The sequence below is a fragment of the Onychostruthus taczanowskii genome, unplaced genomic scaffold (assembly GCF_017590055.1).
Source record: "Onychostruthus taczanowskii isolate IOZ18803 unplaced genomic scaffold, ASM1759005v1 scaffold2, whole genome shotgun sequence".
Taxonomy (NCBI): Eukaryota; Metazoa; Chordata; class Aves; order Passeriformes; family Passeridae; genus Onychostruthus; species Onychostruthus taczanowskii.
The window spans coordinates 6,722,603-6,746,144 of NW_024499239.1; the positions used below are offsets into that span (position 1 = coordinate 6,722,603).

The 23,542-nt window shown below is 40.8% G+C and overlaps 2 protein-coding genes across 7 annotated transcripts in view; one reads left to right on the forward strand and one right to left on the reverse strand.

Annotated features, from left to right (window-relative positions):
* Positions 1 to 4,767, forward strand: part of ATP8A1 (ATPase phospholipid transporting 8A1) — a 97,633-nt gene extending 92,866 nt beyond the window's left edge. For all 6 annotated transcript variants that reach the window (XM_041402677.1, XM_041402678.1, XM_041402675.1 and 3 more), the window contains one exon: positions 332 to 4,767. In XM_041402677.1, the coding sequence (XP_041258611.1) occupies positions 332 to 429 (98 nt within the window). In that variant the 3' untranslated portion in view covers positions 430 to 4,767. The remainder of the gene's footprint in view (positions 1 to 331) is intronic.
* Positions 4,768 to 9,525: 4,758 nt separating this feature from the next.
* SHISA3 (shisa family member 3) lies at positions 9,526 to 15,369 on the reverse strand. The gene is made up of 4 exons (XM_041402804.1): positions 15,270 to 15,369; positions 11,583 to 11,917; positions 10,949 to 11,363; positions 9,526 to 10,048 (listed from the first exon to the last, which is right to left on the reverse strand). The coding sequence occupies exons 1-4, from the start codon at positions 15,367 to 15,369 to the stop codon at positions 9,597 to 9,599; spliced, it is 1,302 nt and encodes a 433-aa protein (XP_041258738.1). The 3' UTR covers positions 9,526 to 9,596.
* Positions 15,370 to 23,542: the final 8,173 nt, after the last annotated feature.

The window sequence follows — 23,542 nt, forward strand, 5'->3', positions numbered from 1 at the left end:
TGACAAAAATTAATACCCATTAATAACAGCAGTAAAATTCTGCCTTTCACTGCCTTTATTTATAGTAAAAGTGCAGTATCCTAAACCCATTAGGATTAGACCATTTTCTTTGCCTGTGGTTAAGTGACCCTTCATACCTAAGGTACTGTGCAGAGCTCTTTCTGCTGTTTCATAACGACAAAATTCTGTAAGAAATGGCACAGGATTTTTCTTACTGTTGAAAAGAAGTTTATTGCCCTCTATTCACCTTTGTTAAGTTGCTTTTATTAAAGCTTAAAAAAATTACAACTATCAAAACTTAATTTGTTTCTATTTCACTTTGTATCTGCAGATGGCTATGCCTTCTCTCAAGATGAAAATGGAATTGTTTCCCAGTCTGAAGTCATAAGAGCTTATGATACCACAAAGCAAAGGCCTGAGGAATGGTGAATGAACACAGCTGGACATCTAGGCCTTAGATGTTACTTTTGTGAGACAGGCTGCTAGATCTTTGCTGGGAGCTGCGACCATGGTCCAGTTATCAGACATTGAAAGATCTATGATGGTCTTGTTCCATAAAGTTTGGATTTGTGTATTCAGTAGACATAAGCACTGTGCAACTATACTGTAACACACCATCTCTAAATTTTTAACAAGTATTTGCTTAGCCTTTGTAAACAGATTGGAATTTACCTTGTATCTTGCCAGCTTGCTTATTTTACGATGAAATTGGATCAATACTGGTCATGTACTAGAAGGGCAGTGGTCAGATTGCTAAATGTACTTTACATTGACAGATCAACTAGCATCTGTGAAGGTTTTTAAGTGTTAATATATTTAAATACATTTGATAACAAGCCTTTGATTTCAACAAGTGCTGAAAAAAACCCAGTATCTTAATGGTGTTAATTCACCTTCTTTAAGAAAGATTTTGAGTCAAGATGCTCATAGATGTTTGTGTCAAACTAATCTAAAAACATTTGCCAAAGAAGTTCCATAAATGTTTTCTGTTAGAAACAATTTGAAAGGAAACTATCTCCAGTCCTGATCTCAGAACTGCATGCTTGGATCTCCACACTTGAGGAGAAGGTATAGTGAATCTAATTTGAGTGGCCTTTTTGGCATTTGCTTTCAAAACTGCAAGTCTTTGCACCTTTGGCCTTATACAAGCTTTCCCCTTATTTTCATTTAGTATTGTGTATGTTGAATATGGCTGCCAACTTGTATAATGGAGTACACGTAATACTTTATTCAATTTTTAAGAATTGCTCTGCCTTACTTCCCTTTAGCAAACTTAATTATTTTTGTGATGCTTAGTTGTATCTGCTTATACTGTAGGTTCAAAGGAAAGTTTGTTTAAACTTATTTTTTAAAATTAATCAAATTTTCAACATTTTTATACTAGGATTATTTGAAATGCATACATTGAAATACAGAGCAAAGCATGCCCTTAGCTAGTCTGTGGTATGTACTGGTTTATTTGCACTAAAGTCACTTCCTATAAAGGTGTGAAATACATTGCAGCAGTCTCTTTACAACTTACACGTCATGCAGAATCCTTATATACTCTCACGTTGAATTAAAATGGAGAGGAAGTGACTGCAGAAAAAGATACACACCTGGTATGAGGGAAAAAAAAGAGGGTGGTATTAAATGAGAACATTGTGATACATTTTTTAAGTAGCTATACTTGGTATTTCTCAGCTTACCATCCAACCGTCAGGCTTCAAACTGAGAAAGGCTACTTGAACTTCAAAATTTAGTTAATTCTCGCCACTCTTCAGTCCATGTTTCATTCTGGGTTTAAAAGCCACCACAATTACATTAAAAATACAATTTTATATAGTAGCAGTTGGTTTTACTGTTAAGTAAATTTTTGTGCATTGCATAGGAATGATCTCTTTTTTCCTTTCAATGGAGATCAGCCAGATGGAAAAGCAGAACAATATCCCCAGTGATCTGTTAAATTAAGTATTTCCTCTTTGCTCTCCAAATCATAACAAGTCATCCTGTCTCATCTTCTCTCTGCCCTCCTTCATTTGTCATATACTAAAAGTGACTTTACCTCCTTGACTTTCATCTATCTAAGTGCTTAACATGTAATTAATCTCACTACCCAAATTTCTTATCCTCCATTCTAAGAGAAACTTAAAAATACACCGAGAAAGCCCAACAGAAGGCACTATATGAAAGTACCTGTTTAGGAAGGTGTATCAGTGGGAAGGCAGTCTGCATTTCATATGCTTATTATGCAGAGTCTTCCTCTCACTAGCCCAGAGTGATCTTTAAACAGCAGGCACAAGGAGAAAGGGAACTAGAAACAGTACTGCCAGTCAGTCATGTAGACAAGAGCTGCCTTCAGAAAAGCCATAGATAAATAGATGGATCAATATGGGAGGGCCAAATCACTTGACCCAAGGCAAGAAAAAATTCAGGGGCATGCCCCTTTCCTAAAAAGGGGATCCCTATTTTCTGTCATCCAAGGAACAAAGACCACCTTCAAAACATTTCTGAAATTAACCATGACACTGTTGCTCCTTTATAATCTTTCTGTGTACTTAATTCATATAAAATTAATCTATATGTAGTCTGTTCATGGGCAAATTTTTTTTCTGTTCTAATTGGTTGATACGGATTAGAATACACTGTGAAATACATACAGTGAGATATTTACATGATCTCTTATTCTTCCTATGAAATAAAATTCTGTCTTACCATTGTAATATGGTTTGAAGAAAACAACACACATCAAAGTACATCCCAAATTAACTACCTTAAAAAGGAAGAAAATTACTGAAACAATTCTAAGATCATAAATTCAGACTAATTTAAAGGTTTGTAAGATAATCTTATGACAGCATTTCATACTTACATCTTTCCAGAATTTGAAGGGAGTCTTTCACAAAATGCATTTTTTTACTACTTTTGATTAATTTTTCCCATGTCTATACTTTTTCTGATAATGAGTGGTTGAAAGATACCACTTCTTAAAAATAGCAAAAAAGACAAATGTGGCAAAAACTGTGGGTTTTGATTGCTCATACAATTCCACTTTAAAATACAAGATTATCTTATCTATGTGTGTCCATTTTTAAATCGGGCCAAGTATACAAGATGCATTTATTTTCAGGTGAAGTACACAGTAATATAATCTACTTCCATCCTGTTAGTATGTCATACCTTTGTTAAAATAAGGGGATTCTGCTGATGTTTGTTTAAAGGAAAAAAGAACAGTTGAGGCGGAAATGCTCATAACAATGCCTCTGTTCTTACTGTTTGAAAATTCAGAAGTGTATTAAATTGAGGGTTCACGTGGACTTTTCCATCTCTTTCATGGGCACTGCAAGTTAGTATTAAAAATTTCCATCTAAAAGATTAACCTGTGCCACTAAAAAATCGGGTATCTTATATAAATACTTTTGCTTGATTATTTTTAAATATATATAGAAATTATTCAAAAGAGTAACTGGAAACAAATTTTAGCAAACCTATTGACAATTTGTATCTGGAATTTTTTCTTGCCATTTCCTAATTTTACACATATTTTTGCAAAGCAGTTTCAACAGATTTATACTTAGTCATCATTCTATTTGTATAAAATGATAAATAAAATATTTTGAAACACTAAGAGATAGCTGAAGATTCTTATATGTCCACATGCATCCGTAAAATTCACCTTGTTACAAAGATGAGCATTAAGTGTCTTAAGATGTGTATCATGACATTTGAACCCATCTTGAATGATGAGTAATTTGGAATATGTGTTAAATTTAAGGAGAAAAGTTTTTCCCTTTTTTTCTTGTGTATTGTGTAAAAGCAGTTGTAGTTCTGATGAATTTGTCATTCTGTCTGCATGAGGCACTATTTCTAAGTGTTCTGAGGCGATGCATGGTGGTTGTTGATCCCTGTTTTTTAATGCCTTCGTTAAAAGTCTGCTCATAATATATTGAGAAGCTAGTGCTGTGTAAGCAAATGAGTTTGTCAGTTCAGCTTCCTTGGTACTGGATGTTTTCACTGGTTACAAAACTCAACAAATGAGTTTCTCCTTCCCCCTCTCTGCCCTCTCTCCCCCAGTTTCCTCGCTGTTAACCAATAGATCTTTATTAAACAAAGGAATATTTTAGCATTCCAAACCTGGTTCCTGCTTATGCAAACCACTACTCTTATGGGGTTCAACTGGACTGCTTGTGAGTACAAGGACTACTCATCTGAGCAATGTGCAAAGTTGGCCACTTTTGAGGGTTGATACTGAAATAAAAGTATTTCCATGTAGAGTGTGAGTTGTATTTGCAAAGCTGTGACCAGAACAAGTTTTTGTTTGTTTTCTTTTTTAAAGTCATATTTTATGGTGGGGGTTTTTTTATGTAACATAGAAGCCATAAACGCATTAATATTGTTTTTCTACTTCAACATAATTTTTCATAACGATTTTCAGTGTTTGATATGTATTAGCCGCTGCAGAAAGCGGTCAGTCTGAAACAGCAAAATTTGCATTCAAGATGAAATGAGGTTTTACAGCTCCACTAAGCCATTACTGCTGAAACTGTTGTGGAAATTATGAAGCTGCATGAATGAAGATTTTTTGACTCGGTGTTTATGGTAGTTTCTCAGGTTTCGTTTTAACTGGATGTTAAATGCACTGTGTTTTTAAATAGTTCTTTTAGTAACACATTCAGTTCTATGCAGTGTTAAATGTCATTTGGCATTTGGTGAATGTGCATGTTTTGAACTGCAAATTTTAAATGTTTTGTCATTTAATTGTTAAAAAATGAATAAACTTTGCCATTAAATTAAGAAGCTTTGTTGACTTTATTGGTTGGAAATGCTAGGGATTACTTTCAGAGGAAAACATATCTCATCATTCTTGGGTTTGAATTCTTTAATGAGACATACCAGAAATATTAGTTCACAAATATCATTGAGTTCTTGCATTTTTTAAGGTAAACTGAAAAAGTAGAAAATGGGTTTAAGGTTTGTTGGGGTTGGTTTGGTTATTTTTAACACCTGTTTGGAGATGCCTTTTTTAGTTCTCATGTGAAGTCTAGAAAAGTTAAAAAAAAAAAAAAAAAAAAACCACACCACAACCAAAAGACACCAAGGAGAGCAGGAGTCTGCAAATTTAGTGACTTCCTGACATACTCTGGTGGTGATACCCTATTTTGAAAGAGAAGTATGTAGTACAAGAATGATAAGAGTTAGGAATAAGGAAACGTCACCTCCCTTTTCAGCCAACAGTGGTAAATACTGTATCCTTTGGCTTTAATAGTAGCTGGTATTTCTTTCCTCTAACAGAGCCCACTACTGAAAACAAAATCAATATATCCAAACCTTAACTGAGTTTTGGTAGTAGCTGGGTGACTGATTTTTATATATACACTAAACAATGAATTTATTTTGTATTCTGTCCAAGCATCTTAGATGGTGCTAGTTTGACAAGATCCAGCCTCTGGTAGCAAGCAGATCTGGTTTAAGGATATTCCACCTCATAATATTTTGCTATCTCTATTATACTGGCAGTCACGGGCCATTGAAATTATTCATTTTGTAATCCAGTTTATAATGATCCAGGCTCCCTCTCAGATCTTTTCCCTTCTTTCTTACAACAGACATTACTTTTAAGCTAAATCATTTCACTAACTTGATTTACAGTACAGCCTCCTGAATTTTCACAAGCCGTAGATTTAAAGAATAAAAAGAACAGAAAGGCATTTCCTTGTTTGCCTTTGCTAATGAAAACAGGAGAGCATGGAATTATAGCCTTGGTGTAACTGTGAGTCAAAAACTTTATGTGATACTGTGGGGCATTGGCTCCCTCAAAAGCAGACTCATTGTTCAGAGGAGTTCAAGTCCAGACAGCACATTGCAATAGGCAGCAAAACAGCACTGAAAACCAACTTCAACTCCTTAATATTCCTTAATATTCCTTAATGTTCCTTAATGTCCTTATGTCAAGCTGTAACTGAGCAGTAATGACAAAATACTTTCAAAATTGTCACCTTTTTTTTATTCCAGTGAGATTAGTATTGCAAATAATCCGTGAGTTTACATAGCCACATACTGTACTGCTTACCTAGTTTCAAACAGAATCCTGCAGACATTCTTGCAAGTACTTGTAATGTTTTTCCTAGCACTGGAAAGTCTTGATGCATTTTGGAGATACACACTTCAGAATCCCAAATTGTGGAAACACAAAACAAAGGGCATGCCACTGTTGCTCATTATCCACAGAAGGCTTGGGTTGCATCTAAGTCATTACCAGTTAATGGCAATCAAAGCATTTGTTGCGTCGTGTGTGAATGACAGTAATCAATTTAATGAGTGTGAATATTCTTTCATTTTGATTTTAGATTGTTGTAGTGCTAGTAAAAAGGAATATGAACTGCGCTTAGAATTCCCAAAGAAATCTAAGTTAAATCTACTTTGTTAACATGGCAGTAAAGAAAGTACTGCCTGTAAATGTTACTTCTGATAGTAAGCAATTGCTTTCAGTTCAAGCATACATCCAGCCCTTCAAACCATTTCATTAGTCATTAAAGTGCTATCACAATGTCATTTCTGTTCTGTCTGCAAGTTTTAGGAAAATTTCCTGTTCCTATAAATCATAGGAGTATCTAGTGCCAAAAGGCTCTTTCCATTAGGAAGAAAATTCAGCATTCTTGCCGGCACACCAAATCCATCTGGGTCGGAAACTATTGGCAAGGCAGGGTTGTTTCTATCCATGGATTTTATTCTGGCCACCTCCTTTCCTCTCCCTTCAGCTATATGGGTCACTGCTACTGTACCTACATGAACAAGAATAGATTTATTTTTTTTTATTATTTATAGTTTCTTCTTTGTTTGCAGATTGTGCATAATCCCCCCACAGTAGCACAGTACAGCTATTTTCACTACAACTGATCTTTCCCACCCTAAGAGCCACATCTGCAGGATTTGTTGCAGTCTGGCTACTGATCTGTGAAGTACTTAGCACTCTGTAAACTTACAGACTTATCTAAGTCTGGTTCAATGAAATTATTCCTGTGTGTCAAGTCCTTCAACCATTCTGTGAGGACTGACCCATTACGCAGCATCAGGGGAAGAAAGGAAGTGGCTCAGAGGGATCTTCCCTGCTAGGCTGAGGCAACTTCGTGGCAAACTTCACAGCTCTCCTTAGGCTGAATGATCATTAAATTTAAGGCTGTATGCAAGTGTAGCAAAAATCTGTCCCTCTGTTAAAACATTAATAACTGACTGCAGAGCCCTCTGAGACTGTCACACTGAAGCAGCCTGGCCTGTACAGCACCAGATGGTAACGGGCAGTGACTGAGCCAAGCTCACAACTTTGCTGTGTACAGTCTTTCTTTGAGGAAAACACTGAATTTCAGCCACTCACCACCTGTGTCAGTGGCTCTGATGACTAATCGCTCTTCAAAGGTACATAAATTGACACTTCTTAGCTAAAAGTGATCAAGTTTCTGCTTCCAGAATGGGTCTGTGTTGCCTTGGTTTACTAGATAAAGATTTCTTCTAACTGGAGACTAACTATAATTTGTAAAAAAATGCATTTGAGTTGGTTTGCTGTTTCTGCTGTATACAGGAGTGATCAGTACATCTCACAGTATGCTTCTGAACAAGACAGCTGGTACATCTTGAAATATTCAACGATTTTTCAAAAAAGTTACTTGAGTCCCATCCATAGCCATTCAAAATATGTAGTGAAGAATCCTATGAAACCTCATCTAAGGCAAGCAAAAATTTTCTTCCTTTGTTTCTACAATAAAATTACAGGCCAGAACACTTAACTTTCAATTCACTTCTTAAATACTTAAAATCTAATTTTTAGCATCTTATAAAATATATACACAACTGTGTATCATGATTTGTGTTGTAATTAACAATTACAGCATTCAAGCTAGAGCCTATTACTTAAAACATCATTGTAGAGAACTTGCCTTTCTGCATTTCTAGCAGTAATGTTGGCTGGATTATAATGTTACTTGTTCAGTAAAAAACTTATTAAAAGTGTTATTTTGAAATTTTTCTGTCATAACTACTGATCGCTAGATGTTTGCTAGGAAAAAGTTATTCAACTCTTGAGAAAGAACCAATGAAGCTTTTCTAAACTACTGGTTAAATAGGTCAGCTACAATGTACTTCAACAGATCCTACACACAGGGAGTTTGAGGCTGATAAAATAGGAAAGCTCAGCCTCTGATATTGTAGACTCTGACCCACAGAATGACTTCAGTTTTTCAGAAAAAACAAGTATACAGAGAAGCCCTTTAATGACTGCATTTTTTACTTGTGTATTTTCCATTTGCTTACTGCATGTATTTGGTTTAGATGCTTTTTTTCTTCTTCTTCCATTTGGTTTGTTGGTTTACTTAGGTGAAGGAATGTAGAAGGGCAAACAGAATTTATTCCTAGCGCAGGATGTTTAATCTAAAATACCCAACTAATCAGTGTCGTTTTCAACACTTTTTCACTGCAGCTGCATGTAAAAAACATAAATGAATCTATTCGTTTGCTATGTAGTCAGAATTTTGTATTATATTAAATCTGCACAACAGGTGCAGTTGAAGTTGTAAATAATTTCAAAAAGCAGAATAAAATATTTTAACAGGAAAAAAATAAAAAGTAGTTACACCAACCAAATTCAACAAACACTACCTGTACAGAGTCATACCGATGACACAACATTTCAACCACAGAGTTTATTGGTAATTTTTTTTTGCGTGTTGCTCCCAAATAATTAGTGATGTCAATGGTGTAAATGCATTTTAAATTACAAACTTGTCTTTACATTTTATACATGGCTAATTTTACAAACAGGACTTCATGATCAGTTTGTCCAACTTATACTTGCTGAGCAAACAGCTGGCAATAAATACTTCCTTCTGAAGAATGCTTTAGTATACTGACTGCTATTTTTAGAATTTTATGTGGAGAAGTTATTGGTGATATTGCTGAATACATTCTGCTTTCCTCATAGATAACTTGGCTATGTGAGACTGTCTGATCTTCAACTAGCCTAATTACTACTAGTTTTATCTACCATCGTTAAAGTTTACTAATACAAATATGCAGTGTAAGTTCAGGTAGATTATTTGCATTTTTAAAAAACCTCTGCATTTTGATATCTAATAAAATTCTTCCTCTTACTTTCACTGCTCATGGAAGTGGTAAGCAGTCAGATGTTTTCAAGGATCCTCTTTAGTAAGTATTACTCCTCTCTTACTTCTCAGGCTTATTGGTGCTTTATAGTACTAGTGTGATTATTATCAGTGGAAAGCAGCCACTGTTTGTTAACTAAGTTAACTGCATTAGGGTAAGATATCATTTATAATACTGAGTACCTTCATCCCAAAATGGTTCTTTTACTTGTCTCTGAACACATTCTGCACAAATTAGGGAGAGCAGTCCGGTTTTAGAGCAACTGTTTGGAGTGTTTTACAATTCCTTTGTGAGTGTGATCCAAGTTTGGGAAATGCAGTCTCAAGTGAGACCCCTCACTTTTCAAGGGCAACTCACCCACAGGAACAGTTCTGACTTCTGCAGCCACAGAGCACATCAGAGTGACACCCAACAGCAGCAGTCCCTGTGGTTGCAAAGGTTGCATGACTTCTTCACAAGTCCTTTCAGCTCTGAGTAAAATCAGAGCAGCTCTTCCCAACCAGGGCGGGCTCTGGCTGGAGAGGATACCCAAAGTATGGCGGAGACACCAGAAATCCTGATGGCTGGCTCAGGTGCACTGTGTGGGCTGTCTGGAAGCAGCCAGATGTGTACGGTGGAGGTGAGGACGCCACAAGGCAGCCTGGCTCTGCCCGGGGGAAGGAGAACCTGCGAACCGAGCTGCTGGTGGAACTGGAACTTGTGGCGGTACTGGACTGCCTGGATGGGGTCCTGAAGCTTGTGGAGGCCAAGATCATGGGAAGAGTCTCGGTCTGATAGCTCCGCAGAGAAAATCGGATTGGCTGGGACGGTTGTTTAGGTCTTAAACATGTGCAGCAATAAACTGCTACCAGCGAGCCCACGATAATGAAGGCAATAAATATTGATCCAACAATGAGGAATGGAACGTAGATTGGTTCTGGGAGAAGAAAGAAGAAGGAAAGTCATGCAAATTAGACCACTTAATAGCAGGTCTTCTGTGTAGAAATAAACTCCACAGTGTTTATAAAGCCCCACATTATTTCAGTCCCAATAACACAGCAATTTGCTCAGAAGACAGAGCACTATTAGTATTGAAACGAAATCAAAGTTTAAACCCTGTAGGTTGCAGTAAAAAATTATTTCTGTTACAGTTTTAATAGCCACCAAAGCTAAAAACTGTCTACATCGCGTCCCCTTCACTGGTTCTTGTTAGGTATGGCTCAAGAATCTCACTCCTCTCCCCGTTCCTCATCCCCCAAATCGCCGGGACTGTCCAGTGTAACAGCTTGAGTCTTGCAGGTGAAGCTCAAATGCTGCAGATGCTATCAAATCGCTTCCTTTCCTAAGGTGGAAGATAAGCGCAGACCGTGTAACTTGGGAAACCAGTCTCCGTATGCGCTGCCGGATTTCTTTTGTTTGGGAAACTGACGGCCACTAGCACGGTGGGCTGTGCGCGCAGAGCCCCGGGGCCCACTCACACCTCCGGGAGCAGTAAAGTTACACAGACACAGCAGAACTTAAAACACAAGCGCACCGTGCAGTCAGCAGGGATCCTGCTGCCGGTGCCCTTGGCAGCGCGGAGCTGCGGCCCCCGCGCTCCCGGGCTCCCGGTCTGTCCCGGCGCTCCGCAGCCGCGCCCCCGGCGCCACCGCCTGCGCGCACCTGGAGCCGCGCCCGCCTCCAGCCCACCCGCCGGCACGGGACAGGGGGACAGGGGGACAGGGGGACAGGGGGACAGGGACCCCACAGCCGCCGCGGGGCGGCACCGGGCCGGCCCGGGGGATGCTCCGCGGGGACCGTCTCCCGCCCGCTTCGGGACCCGCGGCCGGGCACTCACGGGCGGTGACTCCCGGCTCCGAGGGCTCCCGGTCGTTGGTGCAGCCGCCCTGCTCCAGGCGAGCCTCGGCGGCGGCGCAGCAGTAGCGCAAGGCGCAGGAGCCGCAGCAGATGGTGGCGGCCGCCGTGTCGAAGCCCTCGGGGCACTGGAAGCCCTCGTGGTAGCCCCCCTGCCCGTCCACCCAGCCGTGGCAGTACTCGCCGCCGCCGGGCTGGCCCCCGCCGCCGCCGCCCAGCAGCCCCAGCAGGAGGCAGCGCAGCAGCAGCCGCGGCAGCGCCCGCCGCCGCCCCGCCATCTCCCCGCCACCGCCGCCCGCCCGCCCCGACGGGGCGCGCAGGGGGCGGCCCCGGGTACCGTGCGGGGCCTCCTGCGCCGCGTCCGGGGGCTGGGAGGCAGCTCCCACAACACACACACCCTCGCACACACCCACGGCACACCCTCACATAACCCCACACTCACACCCTCAGACACCCTCACACACCCCCACTCACACACCCTCAGACACCTTCACACACCCCCACCCGCACACCCTCAGACACCCTCACACAACCCTCACACTCACACACCCTCACATCCCCTCACGCACTCTCACACACACTCTCACACACCCACACGGCTCGCCCCCGCCGCTCACCTGCCGCCCCCGGCCCTCGCCGCCTCCTGAGGCCCGCAGCATGGCCCCGCACCTCGCTGGCCGGGCCCTGCGGCTCGGCCGGTCCCGCTCTGTACCTGTCACTCGGACGGGGCCGGGCGCCGAGGCAGGGAGGGAGGGAGGCTGCGGCCAGATCAGCGTTTGCTTTCCGCGGGCCTCTTCCTCTCGGCAGGCTGTGCCCGGCCTCTGCGAGAAAAGCTGAGCGGGACTGCGGGCATCTCCGGTCCCACACAGCCGATCATCGTGCCCCTGACTCCCGGACGCCTCGAAGCAGAGAGGTCTCTGCGCTAGCAATTTATTAAAGCAGTCCTGTGCTTCTAAGGGTTAAAAAGCAAGTACAGCGTATGATTTATTACAAAGACTTCTTGCTTTTTAACCTGTTTCCCTTCCTCAATAGTTTTTATGTGCAAAGATATAACAGCATATCCCCAGAAGATTTATAGCCGCTCTTGGTCAAACACCAGGCCCGTCACCTCTATTTTCCGAAGGGAGAGAATGGATGTGGGGCTAGGGAGGAGGAACACATCTGTTCGTATAAGAATCCAATCGTTTTTCTGCTAGAAGAATAATAGCAAGTCACCAAGCAAAAACCACAAAAGGAACTGCTTATTCATTTATTCTAGAGGAAAAACACATTTGAAATGAACTGAGCAGATTTGGACTTCTGGTTGAAGCAAAGAAACATTTCTTTAAATGATGTCTCCCCTGTGTGCTATCTAAGAGGCACTCTTGCTCGAACGGTGAAAGTACTTATGAAACTTCTATTAAAGCTGTGCTGAACGAAAGAATGCATTTTTCCTGCATCTGACACTTCCTGACATCATTTACTGCTGGGGTATGAATATGTATATCAGAGTCTGACCACTTGTCTAACATTTTGAATGCCCATGTCACTAATTTCCAAAGTTGGCAAGTTTAGTCAAACAAAAGGAACAAAGTGTGCTGTGTACCAGCAATAAAACTGTGCACTCAGAACCATCTATCAAGACGTTAGACTTCTGGCCAACTCCTAAATACAGTCCACAAGCAATATATTTGTGGGTTTTTTTCTTTTACCTAATCTATTCTATTTTTTTCCCTCTCTGACCCTTTTTTCCTGTTTTGATTTCTGTATGTATAACCAGTACCACCAAATCAGGAAAGCAAATTTAAAAAATTTCATAAACGAGAAATATTTTTCATGGCTATTTAACAGATATGGCTATAGAAATAACAAAACTGGATATAAAAAAAAAAAATACATTCTGAAAGTGAAAATGTGATATTTTGTCCTCCTCTGCATTTTCATTTTGAAACGATGATGTGGATTAAACTTTTACCAGCTGTCCTGACTACAAGTTTCTAGTTTTTATAAGCCAATGTTAAATATTAATACAGTTTTGCATTTACTTCACCGTGGTTTTAAAGCAAACATAACCTTCATGGAATGTTTTAAAATGTATGACTTTTAAAGGCCTAATCCAACTTCCAGGAAGGTCAAAAGGAATCTCTGTGTTGACCAGGAGGAGGCTTGGAGCAGGAACTCAGTAAGGTCTTCATGGTGTATTTAGCTGTCTCAGGTGCAGAGGAAAGAGGGACAACAGAGCCGTCCTCTCAAGTTTGCAGGAAAGCCTCATTTGGTAGGAGTCAGTGAGTAAATATCTCACAGCTCATATGATGATTTTGTTAATTAATTCATCAGCTTCCAAAAAAAAAAAAAAAAAAAATGTGGTCTGAAAAAATCCTTCTGAGATACAGAGATACTAAACTACCATAGGAACTGCAGGGATAGAGTGGGGTGGGGGCACTGAGGAGGCTCCCAGCTCACAGACATTGGGAAGACTTTGACCTGGGTTTATTTCTCTTTGTTTGTTCCATCTCTAGTGCTTGGATTGTTAATAAAAATGTTTGTGTTCCTTTAGGCAGAGGCTATGCTCTGCTCCCCTGTGTTGATGACACCTGTACAGGATCTCCTGCAAATGGGCAAAATTAATCTTCTCTTTATTTGAATCCCCAATTTCTCCATTCTGCAAGAAAAATTTTTTAAGAGTTTCTTAAGTGTGGGTTTGCAAGTGTGTGTGGTTGGTTTACTTTTGTGTGGCTAAATGGCATTTCAATCACACAAGTGGATTTTTCTCCCTTTTGCCAAATAAGTCAGCGGCAGATTTCAGGACTGATCCTGAAACACTGCAAACACTGACAGCCTGGAAACCTTTGAAGATACATGAGTTTTCCTATAAACTGCTGAGGTCTTAAGTTACTTCTTTGGTGTTTTTCCTTTCTCTGAAATATTGATACAGCCTGCAGAATGTGATGTGACCATCGTGGAGGTGAACTGGATTGTTCTGACCTAGACAGTAAAAACCTTGGTTCTGCTCCCTTTTCTGTAAAGGTACATTTTGACATGCTAGAAGATTCATTTGCATTGATTTTTGCCATTTGCTTTAAACTAAATCCACAAATAATTAAGAATACAGGAAAAAACTATCATGTTGACTGTTGCAGAGCATCCTTATCTACACCTACATCCTCATCCTACATGTGCAGTTTGAGGACATTGGATGGCTCCAAGTAGCTCGCTTTTAGACTGGTTGTTGTTGGGTGATGTTCCTGCAAAGTACCAGTGTTGACTTTGTTTATTATTTATTCCTAGCTAAAACCTTCCAGTTTCCAGGTGATGTGTCATAAGTTTAATTACATCACATTAATTTTGAATGAGAAATATTTTTTTTAAAAGCTCGTATAGTTCTGATTGTTGTTGTTTATAAAGCTTGGTATGAAAATTAATGAAGGTGAGATCAGTCATATAGTAGGGAGAGAAGATGCTTAGTTGTATTTTAAGGTGGTATTATCTACCAGGCTTTTTTTACTGTCTCCACAGCAAACCTACAGGGAGAACACATTACAGCTCTCCTCATCTGCTTCTGTGCAAGATCAAACAATTTTTCTTAAATGACTTCTGAAATCATTGGCTCCCTGCACACAGTAATTACCTTACACTGCCAAATAGATAAATTGTAAAAACAGATATTAAAATATTCTTAAACATATTCATATTTCCTAATAATTATTTTTGCTACAGTCCATTTTCTGAATTTGGGCTTTTTTTCTTGTTTTTTTCCCCTGATTTCACCACTATACTTTTTGGCATTTTTTCAAACTATAAAGTGAGCCAGTGACCCATGAAGCTCTAGCATGTGAGTAAATCCTAATATCACTTCAGGCAGCTACTACCAATGTAAGGTAAAGTCCCAGAACTTTGGATTAGCTACTAGAGTCCAAGCAGAGATGAAATCTCCCAAACATTCATAAATAATGTCAGAATTCTGTCTTGGCTAGGACAATGACAGATAGGGTCAGCACATATTTTTCCTGATAGTCATATCTTGCAGGATAAGTCATCTCACCCCAGCTCTTCATTAAATTTTGTCTTGGATTTCAAAGAGTAAAAAAGGCCAAATTGAGTACCAGCTTCTAAAAACAGCCTGGTGCAAGCACATTTCCCTTTAAAAATAAAACCAAAAGATTTTGCCACCTAAACTGCAAGCCCTTGAGCTACGTGCTGTGCTTCATTGTGCATATAAAGACTGTGCTGAATAAAATCCTGTATGCTGATCTCTCAAGTGACATCTTTAGTCTTGGCTGGTTGTGAGAATGTCCTTCCTGCAGCTCTCTTGCTGGGAGAGCCACCTGCCAGGCCACCAGCATCCCTGTCACCTGCCAGGCCACACGTGTCCCAGACTGGAAGGGCTGGCAGGAGTGCTGCTAGACGCCCCAGAATCAGCCCCATGTCCCAAGGAGGCTCCAGCTGCGTCTCTGCTCCTCCTCTGGCTGCAGAGCCTCATCCCAGTGCCTACATCAGCGAAGTAAAACAGGCCCATGAAGCCCATAAAGTGCATTTTGGTTGACTAAATGGTCAAGGGGAAATGTGGTGCTTTTCTTCTTTCTTTTTCCTTGCTCCTTTTTCAGTATTCTTTTGTACTTTTCTGGTCTGCGTTGGAGGCTGGAGCTCTGACAGCCAACATTTTTTATGATTTATTCCTGGGATTTGACCAGCACTGCATGGTTTTCCACCTCAGTCAGGAATATCACCATGTTTTCTGAAGTCTCTCAGAAATATTTGAGGTGTAAGGCTACATAAGCCAGCTGTTAAAGGCAGCACCACTTACTCTAGCCCACAGGTAACCATTGAGAAAGCTGGTTACAGTTTGTGGAGAAAAACGTAGAAGTCAGGTTATCTCAGCCTCATGACTGTCAAATTAAGTGAGATTAATCATAAGTGCTTTGGGGCTCACTCAAGAGCAGAACGTTTGATTACTGGTAGGTTGATCCCTGTGTACACATGTCTCCATAATGGTTCCTTATCTGGAGTCTGTAGCCCTGCTAGGTAGAGGAGTTAGGATCAAACCTCAGGAGTCATCATTCTCCTCCTAAGGCAGCAAGAGGGGAAATTTAAGCCAGCAATGCAGCCATCCCTATTTGAGGAACATTTTATCCCAGCCATCACCATCTACCCTTTAGAAGATCACTCTTGCCATTCTTTTGAGCTCTACAGAGACCATGTCCTGAAAGATGATTTGGTTGTGGTTACATTCAGTAACTCACATGTGTTGAATGTATCCCCTCTGTACAACCACAGCAGTGCTCTCCATCTCCTCTGGAGAGCAATGCTCTCCTCATCCAGGGGGGCATAGAGCGGTTAGAAGTAGAAAAGCAGGGACAGATGTCTAGAATAGACAGGAATTTCTCATCTTACATGATGTGCAATTATCCTTTCTTCACTACTTCTGTGGCTAAAAATAGCCTGTCTTATGGCTACCAAGCAAGGTTTTCTGAAGAAGTGTTTAATTTTACTTTTAAACCAGAAGTTCCTGTGCTTCGGAATTCAAAAACAAATTCTCCAAGCAACAATTCTTGATACTAAAAAAAAAGTTCAGTATGGAGTTACACCAACCACAAGCAGAGCAAGATAATAAAGCCCAAAATAAAAAGCAAAAAATAAAGTACAAAAATTACTTGTATTTCTAACAGCTGTTTTCAAAGCACTGAACATGGGGAAATGTTTTGACAGCTAAAAAAAGATTGAAAAATGGCCACATTTTGACCACTGTTTCACCTGAAAACTTTACTCAATCGTGATTTGGCAAAGAGTTCCTTCTCTGTAACTTGCTGAGAAAAAATGAGTTATTGCAAGTAAATAACCATACTTCCTAATAATCTTAACTGCTGCAGTCATTTTTAAACAGTACCAGGCTTACCAGCTAGAGGTGGAAGGCTCGGTATACTATTGCCAGGCAATTCCCTAATCCCCCAAACAGTCATATTAATGAATATTGCAACAGAAAGGTCAGAGGAGAAAGATAGCATCAGACCTGCTTTGCTCTCTAGCAGAGTGTGCATTTCTTTTTCCTTGAAACAGAATTAATGACCAAAAAAAGGTAAAAGAATATAAGAGAACATGACATTTGAGTGTAGAAAAGTGTAGAAAGAAAATGTGTTTACCAGGGAATGAAGACAACTGAGTTGGGTTTTTTTTCACTCACACCAGGAAAAAAAAAAAAAAAAGAAACATTCAAAAAGAAAAAATGAATACATACCAATGCTTTTTTCTTTATCTCCAAAATAAATAGTGCTGCATATGAGGGCACTGTTTCAATCCTTAACTGAGTGCCTAATAAACATATGCCTAAGTTTAAAAATATGCATTTACCTTTTTTTGTTATTAAATTAATGCATGAGAATAACTGACAAAAAATGCACAAAGAAATCTCCAAATGAACACATTATGGAGTACCTTTAGCCTTAAGTAGGTTACATCCTTTAAAGAACTAAGGGAGAGCTTGTTTTGTAGGAAATATTAATATCTAGCACTACTTGTTTGCTTATTACACGTGAAAGTTGCACACAAGTAACACAGGCAATGAAGACTCTGGATTTAAAAGAGTAATTCTTTTGTATCACTAAACCTGGTAAACTAAGCTGGGCCCTTTAACTTGAATCAGCAACCACAGAGATAATTTTATTAAATATTTTAGTAGTTTTTAAAATTTGTAAAAATCCTTATATTAGTGATGCTAAAAATTTATTGTGGTTCTTAAATATCAGCTATCCAATGCTAAAAATAGAGTGAAATTCTGCATCTTTGAACATGGGAGCATATCCCTCAGTTCCTCTGGCTCAGGTCCTCGACACCATCGTCCTCAGGCTACATTTCACCCAGCTGAGGACCACCCATCCAGGTTTGTGTTGATATCATTGCATGTTTATAACAGATCGTTGTGGGGTTTTCCAATCATTGAATTTATCCTGTCTGTGGAATGGCCTCTTAACTTCCCACAAACAGCAGGCTTCCCAAAGAATTTAAGACATTTCAGGTCTGAAGAAATCAGCATTGGGTGATATAAATTAGTTGTATATTTATGATAATCTAATCAGTGAATGACAGATTAGGTGAGATTAAAGACTGAGACCCATTTTTTTTCTGACTGAAGGTGGGTAGGATTTAAGGAAGAGCTCTACCTCATCTCCCACAGCCTAGGGCAAGCCAGGGACTGGGTCACCTTGGCACCGTTTTGAGTAGCTGCAGAGTTCCTGTGCTCAAGTGCTTGTTGCTTCTGCTATGCTGCATTTCCAGATCCTGAGCAAGATGGGTCCTGCCACTCACCTTATCCAGCCTCGTCTCTGTGGCCATCCAGAACTGCTTCAGGGGAGGTAAGAAGCCCTGCAGCAGTGCCACCTCCACCTCTCCACACAGTGAGCAGGCTGTTAGGAGCAGGCTATCTGGTGGAGCAGGATGTGCACAGAGGAAATATTTGGGGATCCTGTGTTGAAGTGCACTGCCCTAAATTTTATCCAAACAAGATTTGTGTGCCAGAAAGAGGTCTCATCTAGTGAGACCAATATATAGTCATTTTAAACTTTGGATCAGTAATAGCTGGGGACTGGCTTTAACTCAAAGCCTAGAGTTACACTTCTATACACTTCTAGAGTTACACACTGATACACTTCTGAAAATATTTTGCTGGTAATTTTTTGATGGCAGCTGAACATTGAGCAGATGTCTTCATTGGGCTGTCCTTTTCTCTGGAATAATACTGTGGGCTGAAAATCTTGTTGAGTGTCTAAATAGAAGTCTGAATGTGCCTCTCTAAATGGTATTACCCTGCTTTTGCAGGCCCAGCATTTCATTTGCCTTTGTGTTGCTGTGATGGTTCAATGCCAGCTGCAGTTCAGCGCCTTGCAGCCAGTCCCTCACACTGTTCTCAGCTCAAATCCAAAACACAACCCTTTACTGGCTACTCTGAAGAAATTAACTCTACCCCAGCCAAAACAGCATGGTTACCCACTCACCTGATTCACTCAGGTCTTCTCCTCGCCAGTCTCCAAACACGGCTTCTCTGTTTAAAGATGAAAGATCCCATGAGACAGCCAAACAAGCTGGTGACTTACGAACTGGCTGCTGCCATCACCACAGCGGTGAGGCAGTGCTGCCAGGCAGAGTCTGCATTTGTGTCTCGCCACAGTTCTACATGGAGCAACGTCTTCAGTCAGCCACCTCTTCATCTCCCTTGCCTTAGCTGGAGAGATGACATGACAGGCTCCTGTGTGTGCTTCCCATGGTACCTTCTCTCACATGAACAGGTGCCAGGCATGAGCCCTTTCCCTGCTGAAGGTGCCTGCAAGATAGTCTGCCTCCCATTGTCCCCTGGCACAATGTCTGTGAGCAATTCTTCTGTCACTGCTGTTTAGTGAGTTGTGGCTTTCAAACACTGTCTGCTCCCTGAGGGGTCTGGACCTCTTGCACCTCCATCTTTGTAAGCAAATGCAGTAATTATGAGTGAATGGTAACTCAGGGTCAATAACACAAACCTGCTGCTGCTCAGGACTCAGAGAAGATTTTAACTGGAGAACTTTTAGCAGGCAGCCACTATTGGGATGTATATCCATCCCATCTGATATCCACTCTGCTTATCTCTCTGCTGCAATGAAGAGCAAAGCACTTGCACAGCAATATTGGATCTAGTGGCTTGTTGGGGGCTCCTGGATGAGCCTGGGAGTCACTTCTGCTCAAGCCAGACTGCCCCATGCACACTTTATCATTTCCTATCTTGCTCTCCACACCAATTTTCCTTCTTGGGAGATAAAACTTTTGGGAAGGAACAAAGCTGTATCTCATGCTCACCTGCATGCTTAGTTTTAGTTATCAGGTGCCAATCCTGAAGCCCAGCTTTTAGGAACAAAATTCAGCTCAAACCCTCCTGGCTGGCATCAACTGTACTTCAGTGACATTTGCAAAAAGGTAGATATGTGATGGCAATGTGTTCTTATAGCCCAAAAGGCCAAAAACATCCTGGGCTGCATCAAAAGCAGCATGGCCAGCAGGGCAAGGGAGGTGATTCTGACTCTCTGCTCTGCTCTTGTGAGATAACAGCTGCAGTGCTGTGTCCAGCTCTCGTCCCCCCAGCACAAGAAAGACATGGACCTGTTGGAACAAGTCAAGAGGAGAGCCACAAAGATGATCAGAGGAATGGAACACCATGAGGATAGGCTCAGAGAGCTGGGATTTTTCAGCCTGGAGAAGAGCAGACTCCAGGAACACCTTATAGCCTCTTCCAGTACCTAAAGGGGCCTTCAAGAAAGCTGGAAAGGGACTTTTTCACAAGCAAAATAGTGACAGGACAGGTGGCAAAAGTTTTAACCTAAACAAGGAGAATTTAGATTAGCTATTTGTAAGAAATTCCTTACTGTAAGGATGGTGAGGCATTGGAACAGGTTGCCAAGAGAAGCTGTGGATGCCCCATTCCTGGAAGAGTTCAAGGCCAGGTTGGACAGGGTTTTAAGCAACCTGGTCTAATGAAAAGTGTCCCTGCCTATGGCAGGGGGTTTGGAATGAGATGACCTTTAAGTCCTTTCCAACCCAACCCAATTTATGATTCTCTGACACAAACAGCAGGATTTGTACAAACCCATTTCACCCTTTGCCATTTAGAGCATTACCACCATGTAGGAATCAAGGCAATTTGCCTTGACTGTTACTCAAGGAAAATTTGTGTAGGAAAACATGTACAGGCTATACGCTGCCATGTAGGACATTAAAAAAGCAGTAAAAAGTTTAAAGAACTATGAGGAGATTCATAAAATGTTTTGGTGAACACATTAGTTATTTTGGAGACTGGTAATGTTGGCTTAAAATATTTAGCTTTTGAATTTGACTTAAAGTATTCATGTAGACTGAATGTAGTAATGTGTTTGGGGAATTAATAACTTTATTTCTAAGTATTACTTATTATTCTTATATACAACAGCCTGAGGAAATTTTGTTTTGCTTATCTACTTTTCAGTCTCTTTGCTTAGATTTCTTCTGGGATCTGACCTATAAAAACAACTGGATTTATGATACTCTAAAGTTTACAGCAAACACTTAACAAATACTCCTATTTCAGATATGAAATTTACAATGTTTAAATATAGTCTTCGATGTTATCATTTTCGGTGTTTACTGAGTGAAGTAGTTTTCCAGCAAATGTCAAGAAAGCAGCTAGTATGTAAATATAGCAGAGAAAGTAACTGCACACTGCCATCTACAGAGCAGGCCAGGGATATGGCAGGAGCAGTTTATCGCCAGGAGACATGAGAGAGGGTATTCATACCCAAAAAATGTCATGGCTTTTCCTCTTCTGGCAGTAGTTTCTGTCACTGCAGAGCATGTGTTGCAAAAGAAGCATTGTGATACAGACTGTGTATGACTGTTGTGAGGAATGAGAAATGGCACAGAGTGGGGTGAGTAATTATTTCTCTGAATGGTGTTGTTTGTAATACCAAGGCTGCATTCAGAACAGTCAGGTGAAGCCATGCTAGAGGGCAGGAGGGGTGCATGTCCCATTCCCGGTGGGAGAGCTTCAGTGGGGATGCCAGGCTGCAGACATCGCTGCAGCCCAGTTTGTGCAGTGTGTTGCAAGAGCACCATGTCAGATCCCGGCTCTGGCAAAAGTGGATGTTTCATCCAGCAGTCTCTCCCTCCCTTCCCACTCCTGACCTGTATCTGTCTCTCTCCAGCTGCCTCTCACCTCTCCTCCCTGCCAGCTGCTGTTGGTGCCCCGTGCTTGTGTTTCCCAAGAGCTGCAAGGACCAATAATGAGCACTTGGTCCCACCCTCCAGTTCAATTCATCCACCCAGCAGGGCTGCAAGAAGCACCTGCTCAGGCCCAGCCAGCAGTTCTCTCCACAGTTTGGAAGAGAGAAGGAGGGTGTGCCAGTGTACCACACACACAGATTTTATTAGCAACACATCAGCAACATTTTACTCTCTCTCAAGGGTTCCTTTTTCCAAGTGAAAAAAAAAAAACCAAGGGAAAATACATCACTGAAGAGTCCTCCTTCAGCTCCCCTCCTACATCTTCTATCCTGTGCACACATGTCCTTTTCAAGAAGCTTTTGGAGGACACTAGGTGGATAAAAGAAAGTGGGAACCATTGCGTAAGGCAAAAGCAGCCATAGAGGAAGAACCACTTTGCTTTTACCACCCACTTCTGTGGCCCTGCAGACTCCATCAGCCACAGGTTGTCCCTTGAAAATCCGCAGTGCTCAACAGAGCATGCTTTGCTCTTAGCCTGGTTTTGAGCCCTTTGCTGTTGGGTGGCTGTGAACAAGAGCATCCTGCTTGTGTTTATCACTTTGTAACTGAGGCTGTTTGTACATCTCCTGTAGTAATAAACCACTGGGGTTTGGACTGAGGTCAGTGGAGCAAGTGCTGGTACTGATATGTGCAAATACACAACTGGTCCAACAGCTGGGTTTGATGGCTAGCATCTCTATATAAATCTTTGACAACAATAATAGTCAGTAGCTTCAGCCCTAAATCACCGTTAATACTGTTCTAAAAAACCAGTCCTAAATTAGCTGAACCATTAGCCTCCCTCTCAGAAGAAAAGTTAACATTTATTGTACAGACTGCCTGTAGTCCCCTGTATTACCCATGTTTGGCTTCCTTCAAAGAGCTTATCTCATCCTGAATTGATGATGAATTATTACAGACTTAATCTTACTTCAGACTTTTGGCAGGGGCCTAGAAATTTCTTCAGTGCCAGATTGTTGACTTCAGCCTCAATTAATGATCACTTTTTATCAGCTTAGTTCAAATGTTTGGTTTCTAACTTTTGTTTGCATAGTCTAAACATTTCCAAAATCCAGATAGACAGCTTTAAATTAAAATGTTGTGATTTTGATACTGACTTGATGCCTTCCTGGCTAAGTGGGAATATTTTATTCTTCCATCACTTTGATTAATAGACCTGTTACAAACCCTATGCTTTAGAGTACCATGCAGTGAAACAAACAAATGCCATGTAGATTAACCTAGTTAAGACCTAATCTCACACTTCTATGAGAAGTTTTTTTTAATTGTTCAGAAGCTAATGCACTCTCTAGTAAAATTTTCATAATTTTGCAATTATGAATAATTGCACTTCTCTGCAGTCACCTATTTATCATTTTCTTAGCCGAAACTTTTGTTCTGCGGATCACATACTGTATGATTAAACATCACTCCATTACACAAGCATTTCAGAGTTGAAGTTAAGTATCAGCAAATTATCCTGCAAGAGTGTCTGCTACCAGGTTGCAGATCTTTACCACCAATAGTTAAGACAGGATAAAAAATCATGTCTTCACATGAAACACTGGCATTCTGCTGTGAATACCCAGTCCTCAGGCACTCCCAGATGTGGATGCTAGACCAGTCACAGATTTTGTAACGGCTTGTTCCCACACCCTCCATCAAATACCCCTTAGGAATTAAAAACACACTACAGAAAATCACAGTCTTTAGCACAGTAAGAACAAAAATGCTCAGGTTCACTGTTACTAATAATGAAACTTGTCATATTGGTTTGTAATCAAAGATGCATCTGTATTTTGTAGACTACTTTAGTACCTTCTTATAAACTAACCAAGCAGATTTAAAC

Coding starts and splice junctions, on each gene's coding strand:
- SHISA3 (XM_041402804.1), bottom strand. CDS start 15,369: ATGGGGCTGATTCTGGGGCGTCTAGCAGCACTCCTGCCAGCCCTTCCA. Junction 11,918..15,269: donor GGATGCTGGTGGCCTGGCAG/GTGGCTCTCCCA, acceptor TTTAACCCTTAG/AAGCACAGGACTGCTTTAAT. Junction 10,049..10,948: donor GGAGCCGGGAGTCACCGCCC/GTGAGTGCCCGG, acceptor TTCTTCTCCCAG/AACCAATCTACGTTCCATTC.